The following is a 14,445-nucleotide window of genomic DNA, read 5'->3' on the forward strand; positions in this document are numbered from 1 at the left end:
AATTCAACAGCTAAAGGGATCAGCATGAGACAAGCGCATTTGCTGCTGGAGGATGAAGATTGGAGTATGGAGTTTGGAGTATGAAGTTTGGAGTTGGAGTAGGGAGAATGGTAATGGGAGTGGTATAGGGATTAGGATTGGGACACTTTGGAACCGTGGTGTGCAGATGAAGTCAGAGGATTTGGCAATCCTACACATGTTTTGTGTCTGCCAGTTCTGTTCTGTTCACTTCAGTTTGGTTTTGTTTGGTATCTGGTACGATTTCTGGGCGTTATCAACAGCTGTCTATCTGTGCGTTCCACTTCAGTTGCTGTTAGTTGGGGTTTTTTTTTTCCATGTTCAGCTGGGTCTTACCAATTCACATCCATGCTCACGAAATGCATTTGTTTTTGTGTCAACGCATCGATTTTTTGTTACTGCTTCGGCTGTTAAAATTAATGAATTTGTTTGCCTGACATTTGGGGCCTCAGTTGCTGGTAGAAAATTCATTGGAAGACCTGAGACCGTAACGTAAGCTGGTCACCATACTAATTAGTCCAAATGCTGTGATTGTTCTTCCCCTGTTAATTGACCATTCAATTTGGCTCACCATCGACCTTGCCCTGGGCAATTAATGCCACATGTGGCAAACACCTGTCCCTCTGCCCCACGGGGGTCATTATTAATTACTAATTAATGAATATTGTTGCGTAACTGGCTCATTACGGTCAATCAGCAGGCGTCGAATTGTGTTTTCCTTCGGCCACTCCAAGCCATTTAACAATTCATTAACAATTTAGAGTACTTAAGTGTTTGGGTGTTCGGGTGAGCAGATGGGAGGTTGAGAACGTGGCTAAAATGACTGAAAAGAAAACACTTAATGAAAATATTACGCGAGTGCGAGAGTAAATTGAAAGCCAAATGCATTTTAATGCCGCGTTCTCAACTAAAATGAGGCACAAACACCAACACAAACAAGGGCGCACTCACACAAGCACACGTTCACATCCGCATCCGCCAACCGGAAGCCGCAATGTGCAATAAAGATTGCAAGGCGCGTGAGTGTTGGTGGGCGGAGCACTGAAGAGCAGGGGTTTTGTGCACTTAGAAAAAATGCACTTCCTACACTCGAGAGGAAAAGTGTTTTAATTAAAGCACTACACATGCGTTTCTTAATTTGGAAGAACAAACATCTGTTAGTTTCGGTAATCATGGTGAGTTAAGCTTAGACAGCTCTCTATGTGAACTGCCCAACTTTTCTCTCAGTGCTCTAGATGTGGCGGATGTTGAACGAGAAACTTTGAGGCAGCACGTAAAGATCGTTGCCATTGATTTATGCGCCGCGTGCCACTGCGAGCGTGAAGCGTGCAACAAGCTCAGCGCACAAAGAGCAGATTAAAAGGAGGTGGTGGCCAGAAGGGCTGGGATGGATGCTCGACCGACCGACCAGGAGATGACCATGGAGTTGGGCTGCCGTGGCCAGCTGGTAAATAAGTGTGTCAACGTGGGCCCTCGTCTCCATTTACAGCAGCATAACACCCGCCCACTCTCACTGACAGCGCAATAAAGCGCGCTCCAAAGTATGCTAAGATTCCGTTCGCCCCAAAAAAAACGTGCCGGAAATGCTCGAAAAGGGAAATGCTGCTCTCCGAGCTATTTTGCGCTACGAAATTTGATTAAGTCCACGCTGGCGATGAGTTCATTGCGCGTGCAAAATGATTCGCTTAACGGTGGCAGGTTTTTGCATAGAAACCGGACAGCTGAGTGGACCTACATTTGACTTGAGAAACTCTAAACTTACAATTATTTTAATATATCACTCATACGCCTTGTTGTCTACTATTTAATTGGCTTACTAAAATATTAATTACTTGCATAATTGTTCAATTGTTAGGAGCATTGTATTTCCTTCAGGCTTGTCAAAGTCAAAGTTACTTTTGTCAGTTTAAATATTAACCATTGTGGAGCAAGTCACAAAGTAATTAAGACAAAGTGAGTGGAGTAAGTGCAGTAAGTTAAATGAGATAAATAAAGTGAAATGGCAATTACTACACAAAGGTCCACCCCAAGTGACATGGGATAGCTGCAGGGCATGGACAGTTACATCCAGCAAAGCCACGAACATGTTAATTAACGAATGGTTCATGGTTCGAACTGGCTGCAACTACAACTACTGCCAACCAGGACCTAAACCAATTACAATTGCTGGCCAAAATTGCGTCTGTCAATGGCTTCAATGCTCGATTTTTGTCACACATGACATGAGTTGCAGTCTGACAGTGGCCAAAATGTAGCGGGGGCCACAAATCGAACAACGATTGTTGAACATGCAGCATCAGCGGGCGACAAGTCCGCAAAATATAATCCAGGTGGCAGTCGAATTTTCACAAAAGCCCCGAATGCTGTTGACATGGGGCTTTAAGTAACATGCAACTTGCTTCAATTAGCGGTGCACATCTATTTTTTTTGTATTCCTCTTACCCCTTTATTATTCATAACTGCAATGGGGTAATGAGCCCAAATGAATGATAAATTATTCAGAGGCGTTCAGAATCACAGCGCCATGAATGCCAAGTTGGCCAAGCGGTTACGGCCAGGCCAATTTGTACAAATTGTGCAGCTGTTGTCGCGGCTGCACGATTTGCATTAGCCACGCCCAGGGAACTTCGATCTGCCCCCTTTTTCTTAGACCATCAGCATGCAGTTTTTTTTTGGGTGCAGCGCATGTTGCACGTCATGTTCGCCATGTTGGCCATGTTGCAGCGCCCTGATTTATGAGCCCGGGTGTTTATTTGCTAGCCGTGGCCGAAAACTTGCCTCGCCGAGATTTATGGGCAGCCCAAGACAAACCGCACGCAGCTTCTTGAGTCGTTGGATAAACTGCACTAATAAGTCCGAGGGTTTAGGCCAAGTCAGCTGAGTGGCTGAGAGCTTCTGGGCTGCCAGAATTGCCACAAGATACAAGGCAATAGACAAAACAAATGTTGGCAAAAGTTCACAAAGTTTTCAGGGCTCGAAAGGCGAAGGCAGCATAAATCGTTTTATTGAGCGCGTTATTCGGACAAAAAGAAGTTGCAGCAAGGCAGCAAGGCAGCAAGGCAGCAATTTGCCAGTGCAACTTGAGATGATATAACCAGGCACAATAAAGCGTAAAACTTTTAGCCAGCACAGGAAATTGGCAACAGACGGTCAAAAGTCGCTTTTGTTGCGATTGTCGAGGCCAATTGTTAATGGCTAATTATTTGCAGCTAACGTTTTTCCAATTCTGCTGCTTCGCCAGACTGCGCCTATGAGAGCAAAAAAAAAGGAAAGACAAAAACCAAACATTTCTTGGCACATTTCACACTGAAGGGACAAAAGCGCACAAGAAATGCACATAAATTTTACTTAGCCAAGTTGCAAAGAGTTTCGCCTGCCAAGTGGCAGCCAAAAGAAGTCAAAAGAAGTGCAAAGAGCGATAACAACATTAAGTTGCAAGCATTGCTCGAATGCACAATGCAAGTGGCGATAGTTTGCCATAGTTCAGCCATTGCCAATCCCTCTACTTGCCCCTTTCGATGGCACGCCCATGGCTTTGATGAATCGCTCAATATTTCGCTTGCAAGGGAGGTGCTTTCTACCCCCCAGTCACACTTCAATTTGTACCTAAGATGCCTTTTTAGTACCCATTAGCTGTACAAACACTCTATTGCATTAAATAATGATTACCATAAATTTCAAAATTCCCTTTTACCGATCACTGGTATAATGAGGACTTATTTGTATAGATAAAAGGTTCTTGTAATCGAAATAAATATTATGTAAAAGTTCAACCTTTTTCCATGGAAAAGATTCTTATTTAATATACACTTTCGTCACACAACTGGTACCTCAACCCAGTCCAAAAGAAGTGAATCCCCTGCCATTCGTGGTGCTACATCCTTTTAGTGTCAGGCAAAATGGGAAGCCGCCAGTGAAATTTATGCGAGTTTAACAAGCAGCTAGCAACGGCAAGGTTCCGTTACACTTTCTTGCAGCAAATAGGCATAAATTTGCATTTAATGTAGTCGACAAAAAACGTCGGGGACGGGGTACAACAAAAAATGAGCAGCTCAAATGCCAAAAAAATTATTCTGCTATTTAGTATATAATTTCCTCGAATAGTCTTAGTTGGTGTGGTGTGTTGTGGTCTGGTTTTTGTGATCCGTGGTCCGTTCTGCAGTCGCCAGGTGCCATTAAAGCCGCATAAATTTTTTAAACTTTTGCCAATTTGCATTGCAAATGGCTAACACACACACACACATGTCCTTGTCTAACATACACATGTATATGATTTTGTGCATACATGTGCAAGCGTATGTATTTTCGCGTTCTGCATGTGGTTCCCAAAGCGTTTGGGTCAGTCTATTAAAATGCAAAGAGCCACAACCCCATGGCCCCAAACTCCTTCTCTCTCACTCTACCTCGCTCTCTCTTTCGCGCTCGCTCCTTTTTGGCGGCCGGAAGTCCATTTTGTCTTGTCGTTCACATCATAAATATGGACGGTCAAATGGCGGCTCTGTTTATGGCCAAGTCCTGTTTGGATGTGTGTATGTGTTGCCGCTTTTAATGACAATTTGTTGAGGTTTGCATAAAATTTCAACGAATTTCATTTGGCACACATTTCGACCGTCTTCGCTTTTAAGTACGTTTTTTTTTTGAGCCAGGCATAAATTTAAATAATATTCGCTTTTGACGCCAGTGAAGTGCTGATTTCGAATGTGTCTGTGTTTGTGTTTGTGGTTTATGACAGGTTCTGCTGGCACTTTACGATGGCGTGGAGTGGCTGAGGATTGGACAACTGTCTGGCCATCTCGGCTTAGTCTATTGAATTTTCAATCAATCTAATCATCATCAATACATTCCGGCTTTCGGTTTTAGCTCTGCACATTCCATTTGCCACATTTTGAATGTCTTATTCATGAGCCTGCGGTTATGCAATGATAAATTTATGGCTCAACATGGGTGCGCTCAATTCGTCTCAATGTCAACGCCCGAAGTTCTGCAATATTCACTTGTCATCAATATACCATAAACACACATATTTGTATTTGTTAAAATGTGAAACAATGCCACGAAATGACAGCTTTTTAAGCACAGATACATATTTCACCGGGGCAATGCTTTTATTTGCAGTGTGTTTGTCTCTCTTTTATTAGTTTATTACTTTCCACATGGCTGCTTCGACATGACGAAATTCTCTGGTCCCAAAAAACAACAAATAAATAACCAGGAACACTACACCGAGACGCGAACTAAGACTTCGACAAAGTTGTCGTCAGTTCGTTCTCACTGCTGGTCACTTAAAGCGAAAAACAATTTTTCTCCAGCTGAAGAAGTGTGCGTGGACATGTGAATGTGTATGTGTGTGGGAGCTATCTGAAAACCAATTTTCGTTGCTAAATTGATGTTTATAGCTATGTAGGAGCACGCCGACGACGGCGATGAGAATGACGATGAAGAGACGATGATGCGGCCGTCGATGGCTATGATGAGCTTGTTGCGGCCACCGCTCGTCGCCTGTGATGAAGACAAAGTGCCAATGCGAAAAACTAAACGCCAAGCTTCCGAGCAATCCAAGCAAAATCGAGCCAAGCAGGTGCACATAGAGAAAAGTGCACAAAAAACTGATTACCAATGCCCATCACCTAAATTAGCACCCTCTTGATATGGCATGGTCACACTGCATTGAAATAAGCTTCGTGTGTTGCTTTGGTCACACGGAATACACAAAGTATTCTAAGCAAATAGTTTGTAGAGATTTTTTCCCGTGTACTGCAAGTGAAACTCGCTTCCAGAATGCAGCAATGAAAATCCTTTTCAACGCGACTCGATTCAACGCCGCTACCCTTCCTACATTTGACAGCATTTTGATGCTTCCGCTTGTAATTTATGTGACACTTGCAGTGCCATAGATCAGGCAGCGGGGCCAAGAGATGAGACTGCTAGTTTCTGCTGGGGATATCCTCGTTTTTATTAGGTCCTTGATACTTGGGGAGTTGCTTGATTTCCTCGAGCAAATGTGATCAATTGAAACAGGCGATAAACAACGGGTGGAAATGACAGGTAATCCACATGCTGCACTCAGTTAATTAGACGGCATAGGAAGTGCACATAAATAAACAAATTGGGTGGCAGCAGATAACCCTGCCGTGTATATGCAATTGCTGCATATTAATTGAAGCTCACTCGCACACATCGCCTTCTTGAAGGCTGAACATCAGACCCCTGCAAATGCCATGTTCTTCCCCACTCAAATGACTGAGTCATCAGCCCTCGGATTTGCCCCAAGTTGGGAGTAATTTAAAACGCTCCTGCTCGTGAATGCATTTGAAATGCTTTTCTACCGCCTTCCACTCGATGCGCTCGAGTGTCGCACCCCACGAAGTGGAGGGCAAATGCATCTGCCAACGCCAACGCCAACGCCATTATCCTGGGCATATGTCTAAGTCAGATCAAAGCCATAATGCTGGCTGAGTGCAACTGGGGTGTAAGTGCGGATGACAGCGATATTAGGGCCAATTAGATGTCCGACTTTGCCAAAGTCAGCATTTCACGGCGAAGTGAAATGAATGGCCTTTATGGCACATTTGCTGGAAAATCAGCCTCAAGGAGATATGCAATTGGGAATGATTTGGATTGGCAAGTATGCAGTCGCACTTTCTTTTTGTAACACAACTTGATAACTAAATTGATAGCTAACCAATAAGTATAGCTTTCAAACTGTCCGACCAAATTTAACATCTTATCTCCTTACTATTCAACAACAAGTCAGTCATTATGAGCTGAGTATAACGCAAGATATACACCCCATAAAATCTTTCGCTGGAAGTAATAAAGTCGGTTACAGTTCAAAGAACCGATGCTTAGAGCTAAATTATTAATATACATTTTGACTTGTACTAAGTATTTCAGCATATATGCTTGATCACGTTCATGTCATAATTTAAATACTTTTCTAAGTCTACTTAACTCACGACACGATTCATTCATGAGTCAGTCACACCTGCGGCAAATGTCAGGTATTTGAACAGCCGTTTATTTAATTAGATTCAGGGTTATTGAGAATAATCAGATCGAGAGCAGCCGTCAAAAACGAAATGTATCCGCATCTTGTTAGACATTTGATCATATCTGCTTGTTGGTGCAGGATAGAAGAAAACCATTTCACACACAGGCCGTCATGAATCTGCTAATCTGGTTGTGCCTTCTCGGCTCCTTGGCCACTGTCCATTCATTTGGGCTCGACTTTCTTGGCGATATCTTTGGACTCGAAGACTCGGATAACAGCAGCCACAACAAAACCGCCCAGCAATTGCCGACATCGTCGGAATCATCGGGAATATTTGATGTGTTCGGAACAGCTGCAAAGGTTTTCAACAATGTAGTTGATGGCTTTTCAAAGGTAAGATGATTTATATTGTGGAAAAAAACCGAACTCTCTACAAATAGATATCATCAAGTTAAGTAGTCTACAACCTAATATTTGAGAGAATAGCAGCTTTCTTTACCGAGACAAGTGCAAATATTTGGTTCTTTTGAGGTTTTGGTAAAAGATTTTTTGTGACACTTTGAATAGAATTTAGGTTGCAAAGTTCTCGCAATTCAAATATTGTATCAAGTATTGTAGAAGTTTGTTGGTTTTAAAATTTTACTTTAAACTACTTTTAACTACTCTGAACTTCTGTTTCTAATTATACTTTTTTTTGCGTTGCACAGGGAGTTTTGGGACTACTCGGCAGTTTTGGCTCCGGTGATGATGAAGGCGAATCAACGCCATCTGGAAACACAGCAAGTGCCACAACCGAGTCAACTTCAACGACCCAAGAAACCACAACGACTAGAGCATCGACTAGCACAACGACGGCTACAACAACGGAATCCAGCACCGATTCGACGGTGGAAACTTCCACAACAGATTTATCCACGAGTACTTCAACGCCATGAGGAGAAATTCTGTCGCCTAACCTTCGCATCGGATATTGCTCGGCATTGTTTGTGTCCCAGCTGCTTTCTGACTGGGGTATTTAAACAGCGCGAATGTAAATATAAGTACCAGCCACAAGACTCTACGCAGCATGTGTGTTCATTATTTCGATATATAAGCAAATGTTGGGAAACCTCGACACGGGGATATCCATTACCAGTTCTTCACTCAACACACGCTGATCGATAATGTCTCAGCTTAGTAACTCCTTTTGCATCCTCTTCCTAACGATCCAATTGTCGGATTTCGTCCTGCCAGCTCCTACTCCAATTATTCCTTCTGATTCATCCGATGGCCTGGTGACTTTTAGGATGAGTATTGACAGAGAATTCGATCAATTGCTGCCCGAACTTGAGCTGAAGTTGTTGCAGGCACAGCAGCAGGAAGAAAGTAAGTTTTAACTACAGAATATACAAATTTATATAAATCTATTAAATTGGCTGCTCTTTAGATTTGGAAGTGGTGCGCATGCAATTGCTGCAGATGAACTTACTCAAGTTGTTAATCGGCTTGGATTGCTTCATCTTGTTGTGCCTTTGGTACTACGCCCGAGAAGAAAAGTATAATCCAGTGCAAAAAGTTTGACCACATTTTCTGCCTGCCTTTATCTCATAGCTAATATAGTTTTTAAAATGTAATTAATTCGTTGAAAAACAAAAACAAGTTCGAAGCAAAAAAATACCATTCTGTTAATTAATTTTCAAAATGTTATTGCTGGGAATATTTAGATTAGCTTTTAAATTGTAGTAAGGCCACCACCACCCATGAAGCCCTCTAATGGTGTGTTTTAAATAAACTGTTATTGAATAATTACGAGCCAATTCACGCCTGCTGTTTGTTTAGGCCCATTTGGCTGGCATCCAATGTATAAAGCCAGTAGTCGCAGCACACAAATTCGCCCACTGAAAATGCATCGTTAAATATCGACAACAGTTGGCTCTATTCGGCTGTTTGTTGTTTGAACTTTTAGTTCATAAATATTAACAGCTATTAAAGCACAAACAAACACTGCCACCGAGGTCTAAAAATTAATTTTAAAATTTAAAACTAACTGCATGCAATTTACGCGCAATTTGGCCAACGCCTGCAATGTAAAATGCAGCTCGTGGCAAATGCCATCAGGTGGTTGGTTGGTCGGTGGCTTTTTTGTGGGCTCAGCCTTTTGGCCTAATGTTCATTTAATTAAAAACGGAAATTGAGCAAGTGAGCCAGTGAGCCAGTGACCAAGGCGGCTGAAAAGCGACGAGCCGTGGCCAAAAAGTGTCCGAAGTGGCCGGGATGCTCGCTTTCTGCTCCTTCTGCAACTTTTTCCCCAAAAGACGGTGGAAATATTAAAAACGGAAAACACTTTGGTGCAAGTAATTCGCACAGGCTTCCACTCCGGCTGTCCTTTGCCATGTTTTCCTATTATTTTATACACCCAAGTTTTCCTTCTTTATTTTTTTTTTTTGGCAGCCTTCTTGGCCGGCAAAAGTCTTGGCAAAAAGGGCGGCATACCGAAACGAGTTGAGAGTTCAGCTCAGCTCAGTTTAGTTGTGTGGAGTGGAAGTGAAGTGAAGTGAAGTCGAGTGCCGAGGAAAAAGGAAGCAAGGCGGCGCAATTAGCAAGTTTACTGCATGAAATTATGAAACGCTTAATAAAAGCGTGCTTCGCAAGAAAGAAAAATGAAAAAAGGGTGAAACAAAAAAAAAAATGAGAATATTCGTACAATATATTAAAACACAGAGCTTCACAAGTGCCGGCAAGTTAATTAAAAGACTCGCATATTTGAAAAGTTTGCCCTCCTCATTTTTTCCATAGCCATCACAACACCATTACTGGTATCCAGTCGCCGCCACCCTCATCATCATCATCATCATCATCATCAGCGTTCGAGGCTGCAATTTAATCATGTAAGTGCTGGCAAATTGTTGGCTAAAATTAGAGGCAGACAAATATTGCGCATTCGCCTAGTATGCCAGTGTGCCTATATGCCTATATGCCTAGTATCCGCGTTAAAAGGATGTTCTTCATGTTGTTGATGTTGTTGCGTGGTTGCTGCTGCTGCTGTTGCGGCCACTGTTGTTGCTGTTGCCAAGTTTTATGCTAATGGTTTTCGTTTAAAGCCAAAAGTAATTTATTGTTGTCAGCGGGCGCCATCAAAAATGTTGCTGCACATTCATTATGCCTCCGAATTTGCTACGATGTGTGTGTGTGTGTGTGTGTGTGTGTGTGTATGTGTTTGTGTGTGGGTACTTTCGAGTGGTGTGCATTAAATTTTAGCCAGCCAAACAAAGCCGAAAAACTTGCATGGAAATTAAATTGGTGTTCTTCAGCAAGCAGACAGAGTCTTGCCAAAATAAAAAAAAATAATTTTCTCTTGCGATTTGCTGAAGCATGGCTAAATATGCCTTAAATATAACTAAATAAATTTGGCTCGAGCCAGTTTTTTCAGCCAGCTGGCCAAACAAACAAACGGCGAGTGCCTAAGCCCTAACTAAATTTAAATATTTTACTCCAGCCAGAAGCAGCAGCACCATTTTATTCTCTATGCCATGTGACACGTTCTCAAACCCACTAGCTGTGGGCGGGGAAAGCGGTGAAAAGCGGGGAAAAACTATGCCAGAAGATAAAACAGCCGCGAACTTTGCAACATGTTTACGGTAAAAACGTGATTTTCGGCACAAAAACGGAGCGCTTGACCAAATGTGGCCAGGATCTCTCGAACCCTTTGCCAACTGTAAATAAGTTGAGTTAAGCGGCGTGGCACGCGCAACGTGAACCGTCCGTTCGCCCCGCAAAACCAAGGCAAATGCCCGACCACAGTCATAAAAATTAAACATTTGTAGCTTTGTCACGTTTGTGTTGACACTTTCTTATCACAGTCGGGCGCAATGAGGGCCATCTGCCCATCTGCCCACTTGCCAACTTCCGTTTCCTGCTCTCGGCGAACACTCCACCCACTCAACACCCACGCCACCCACTCAACCCGGCCTAAATATGTGCGTGTGCGTGTCAGCTTTGACTGTCGGGGTGACCCACCTGACCCACGGCTGAAATAAAACTTCAGGTGTATGTGAGTGTGTGTGAGTGTGTGTGTGTGGGACTGACACCGACCTCTGACAACCACCCATGCCACCTGAACCACCCAAACCGCCCAGCCAACGTACCACGAGTGGAACGCAGCATATGCCAAGCGATTTCATTAAAAGCCCAGCAAGTGCGGCAACGTGTCAGCCTGATTCTGGATGTTGGATGTTGAATATTGAATGTTGGATGTTGAATGTTGGATGCTGAATACTGGGATGCTGGATACTGGATGCAGGATGCGGAGTTTGCGGCCAAGACCCGGCCGCATGCCAAATGCCAACTTGGCGGGTTCTAGTGCCAGTTTTCGGTGGCATAATTTGCGTTTTCTAATTAAATGCGATTAGGGCGACATCACCTGCTGATCCATGGCTAGCAACTGGAATTGCGTGCTGGTTTTACTAATTATTAATTATGATGTAGGTTAAATTGGTCTAGTAATATTAGCCAAGCAAGTATTATACTTTTTTTAGTACTTTAACAAAGATTGCTTCTTGCTTGCGTGCGATAATTCATTAAAACGATTTGGTAGAAAATTCTAGCCTTTTCACATATGCACCATAACGTGTTTTCTTTCCTAATTTAGGCAACTCCTTTTCAGTAAATGCGGTGAGATGGCAAACTAGCAATTTTCATTACGAGTTGAAGGCAATCCTCTCAATTCCCGAGCAGAAGTGATTTCAATGGCATTACCCACTCCCATTCGACTTGGCCAACATCTCAGTTTTTAATTCTCCTCCGTAGAAGCTGGCTCAGTTGTAGGCCGATATTTGCATGCGGTGTTGGCCGAAGTGCTGGTCCATATTTTTCGGTCAGAGGTTGGTTCCCGGATACGAAATATGCACTCTATTCCAACCACTTCGACCGAAAAGGACCAAGAGCTCCTAATGCGTTGCTCTTGGCTTCAGGATGGGCTTGATAATTTCATTTGCATATTGTATACGGGGCCCTGTTGCTACTCGCATGCTGAGATACATTTTAGGGAGGGGGTGGGGGTGTTGGGGGGTCTGAAATTTATGACATGCCATTTGAGCTGGGGGCTTTGAGGTGGTGGTGGAGCTGTAGTCCTTTGGGGAGTTTGTTGCCGAGGTGACTTGGCAACTTTGTTGCCATGCAACTTTAATGAGTTGACGCACGAGACCACAAAACTTGACACCCAAAGGCTTTAAATTGAAAAAGTTTAATGGGCATGCGTATTTGATAAAGGTTTTGGAATTCTTTTTAATCGTGGTTTCGGCGGTGCCTTTGTGCTCGGATGCAATAATGGCAAGTGGGTACACGGATGCACATTTATTGACAATTTCGTGTCTTCCTTTGACACCTGATATGTAGGCGAATGTTAAATAGATGGTAGAGGAAAGGTAGAGGAAATATTGGGGAAAGGCAGAGGAAAGGTTGAGGAAAGGTAGAGGAAAGGTTGAGGAAAGGGAAATAGCTGGAAGCGTATAATATTTGAATTCGGCTTGGGGCTTTACTCGCAAACTTTTCAGCTGTCCTTCGGCGACAAGGAAGTTGGAGACAAAAAGTCCTGTGGCTTGCTGCCTTTGCTTATTGCTGGCAATTCAATTAAATGCAGAGCTGCATGAAATGCCCTTTTCTGAGAAGGGGAACACACACATGTGTGTGCGCATCGGAAATCCATAAAATGCATCACATGCCATCAAAGGCTCAAAAGTTTTTCCCAAAGGTGCCGGAACATTTATTATGCGGCAGGCGTAGTGTCCTGAATTTTTTTTTTTTTCTTTTGGGCGTTTCAGCTCGCACAGCTCAGCTATTTGTCTCAATTGCAATCAAACTTTGTGGCTTTCACTGAGTTCCCTTAGCCAGTTTCGCTTTTCTTTTACCCATTTTGTCACGCAAATTGCACAAAAAGTTGGATTGACTTGGGCGGGAAATTAAGTTGATGCTTTCTACTTGCCAGTCGCAAGTCCTGATTCTCGACGAGTCGACGAGTCCTTTTGTCAGTTCGCCGTTGTGTTTGCTTTGCTCATCTACGCCATGTCATCGCCGCTTGCCTTGTACTTACTTATTTAACTTGCAATTTTGCCCAAATTTCGCAAGCATATTAAAAAGTTTTTCGGGCTAGCTTGTAAGTGGTGCACTCGTCTGAAATAATAGCTGGCTGCCGGCAAGGATGCACTCTTTAATTGCAGCAGCTTAACGAAAATCAAGAGTGCACACAAAACACAGAGCAGAGACGAACAAAATATCGCAGCAAGTATACGACGAGCAAGTATAGTGCGACTGAAACAAAACCAGAGCGCACCCGAAAAGTGAAGATAAAGCCGGGCCACAATGCACTCAAGCGCATTGACTTCCAACTAGCTTTGACTTGTGCCAAGCCAAGCGTGGATGGGCCAAAGTAGCTCGGTTGACAACCAAGACAGGCCCCACTGAGCTTGTTCTCGTCCGTCGTCCTTCGTCCTTCGTCCTCGTGCCACCGTGAAAATCAATTGGGCACTGCGCAAGATGCTGTCCAGGATACCCAGCTGGGCCACCAGGCTCCCCCGGGTGTCGCCTGTTTGTCTACACTGGGATATTGGCAAAAAGTTTTTAGCTTTAAAGCGACAAGGTGAGAAAATAGCATAGCATAAAGTATCGCATTGCTACCATAAAAATCTCTAGAGGCTTGAAAGCGTTGGAACATGAGTGTACTACACATAAAGTTCAGCATACTTTTGAACTTGGCATTCTTTTAAACCATGTTGTAATCAAATTTTAACAAGTAATGTATAATTTATAAGTGAAATACACAACTATTTTGCTCAGTGTAAGTGCATTCAGCCAGGAGAGATGCGGGCAGAGGCTGCAGCTGAGCTGGCTTTAGCGCGGCATTATGCATGCGTTTGTGCATGAATATACTGCTGAAATGAAAAAAAAAAAAAAAAAAAACGAAACAATGTTTAAGTCAACTTCCGTTTCCGGTGCTGCTTATGCTAACTCTTAGGCTGCTGCCTCTGTTTCTGTTTCTGTTTCTGTTACTGTTTCGGTTACTGTTTCTGCTATTACTATTACAATTTCTGTTTCCTTTCCGGGTTTCCTCTGCAACTGGCTTAATTATATATGAACTGCCACACTAATTGCCGAAATGGTTGCACGTTGCGTATGCGTATCTGGCAAATCCACCCCAGTTTTGGGCCAGCATCCACACATTACGTATACGCACCGTACGGAATGCGCCATTTGTGGCGCTCAATGATTGAATGGGTGTTTGTTGTTGCAGGGCGATTAAATTACGTTTTGTTTGACTCGACACACAAAACACAGAGACAGAGACAGCGTAGCGCCCGCAAAAGAGGCAGGTCTGCAAATCTAGTACATTTGGCATTTTGCATTTGCATTTTCCCCGTAACAGTTTGTTAAGCTTTGAACTTTTGCAAATTACATGAGTCCTG

The 14,445-nt window shown here is 43.2% G+C and overlaps 2 protein-coding genes across 2 annotated transcripts; both read left to right on the forward strand.

The window, feature by feature from the left end:
• The first annotated feature begins 7,107 nt into the window (after positions 1-7,107).
• LOC120451795 (cell wall integrity and stress response component 3) lies at positions 7,108-8,069 on the forward strand. Its single transcript, XM_039635750.2, has 2 exons — positions 7,108-7,402; positions 7,717-8,069. The coding sequence occupies exons 1-2, from the start codon at positions 7,181-7,183 to the stop codon at positions 7,942-7,944; spliced, it is 450 nt and encodes a 149-aa protein (XP_039491684.1). The 5' UTR covers positions 7,108-7,180; the 3' UTR covers positions 7,945-8,069.
• A 97-nt stretch (positions 8,070-8,166) lies between these two features.
• Positions 8,167-8,747, forward strand: LOC120451796. The gene is made up of 2 exons (XM_039635751.2): positions 8,167-8,374; positions 8,436-8,747. Exons 1-2 carry the CDS (start codon positions 8,173-8,175, stop codon positions 8,567-8,569), a joined length of 336 nt encoding a protein of 111 aa, XP_039491685.1. The 5' UTR covers positions 8,167-8,172; the 3' UTR covers positions 8,570-8,747.
• The last annotated feature ends 5,698 nt before the right edge of the window (positions 8,748-14,445 follow it).

This window comes from Drosophila santomea, chromosome 3R (genome assembly GCF_016746245.2).
Source record: "Drosophila santomea strain STO CAGO 1482 chromosome 3R, Prin_Dsan_1.1, whole genome shotgun sequence".
NCBI lineage: Eukaryota > Metazoa > Arthropoda > Insecta > Diptera > Drosophilidae > Drosophila > Drosophila santomea.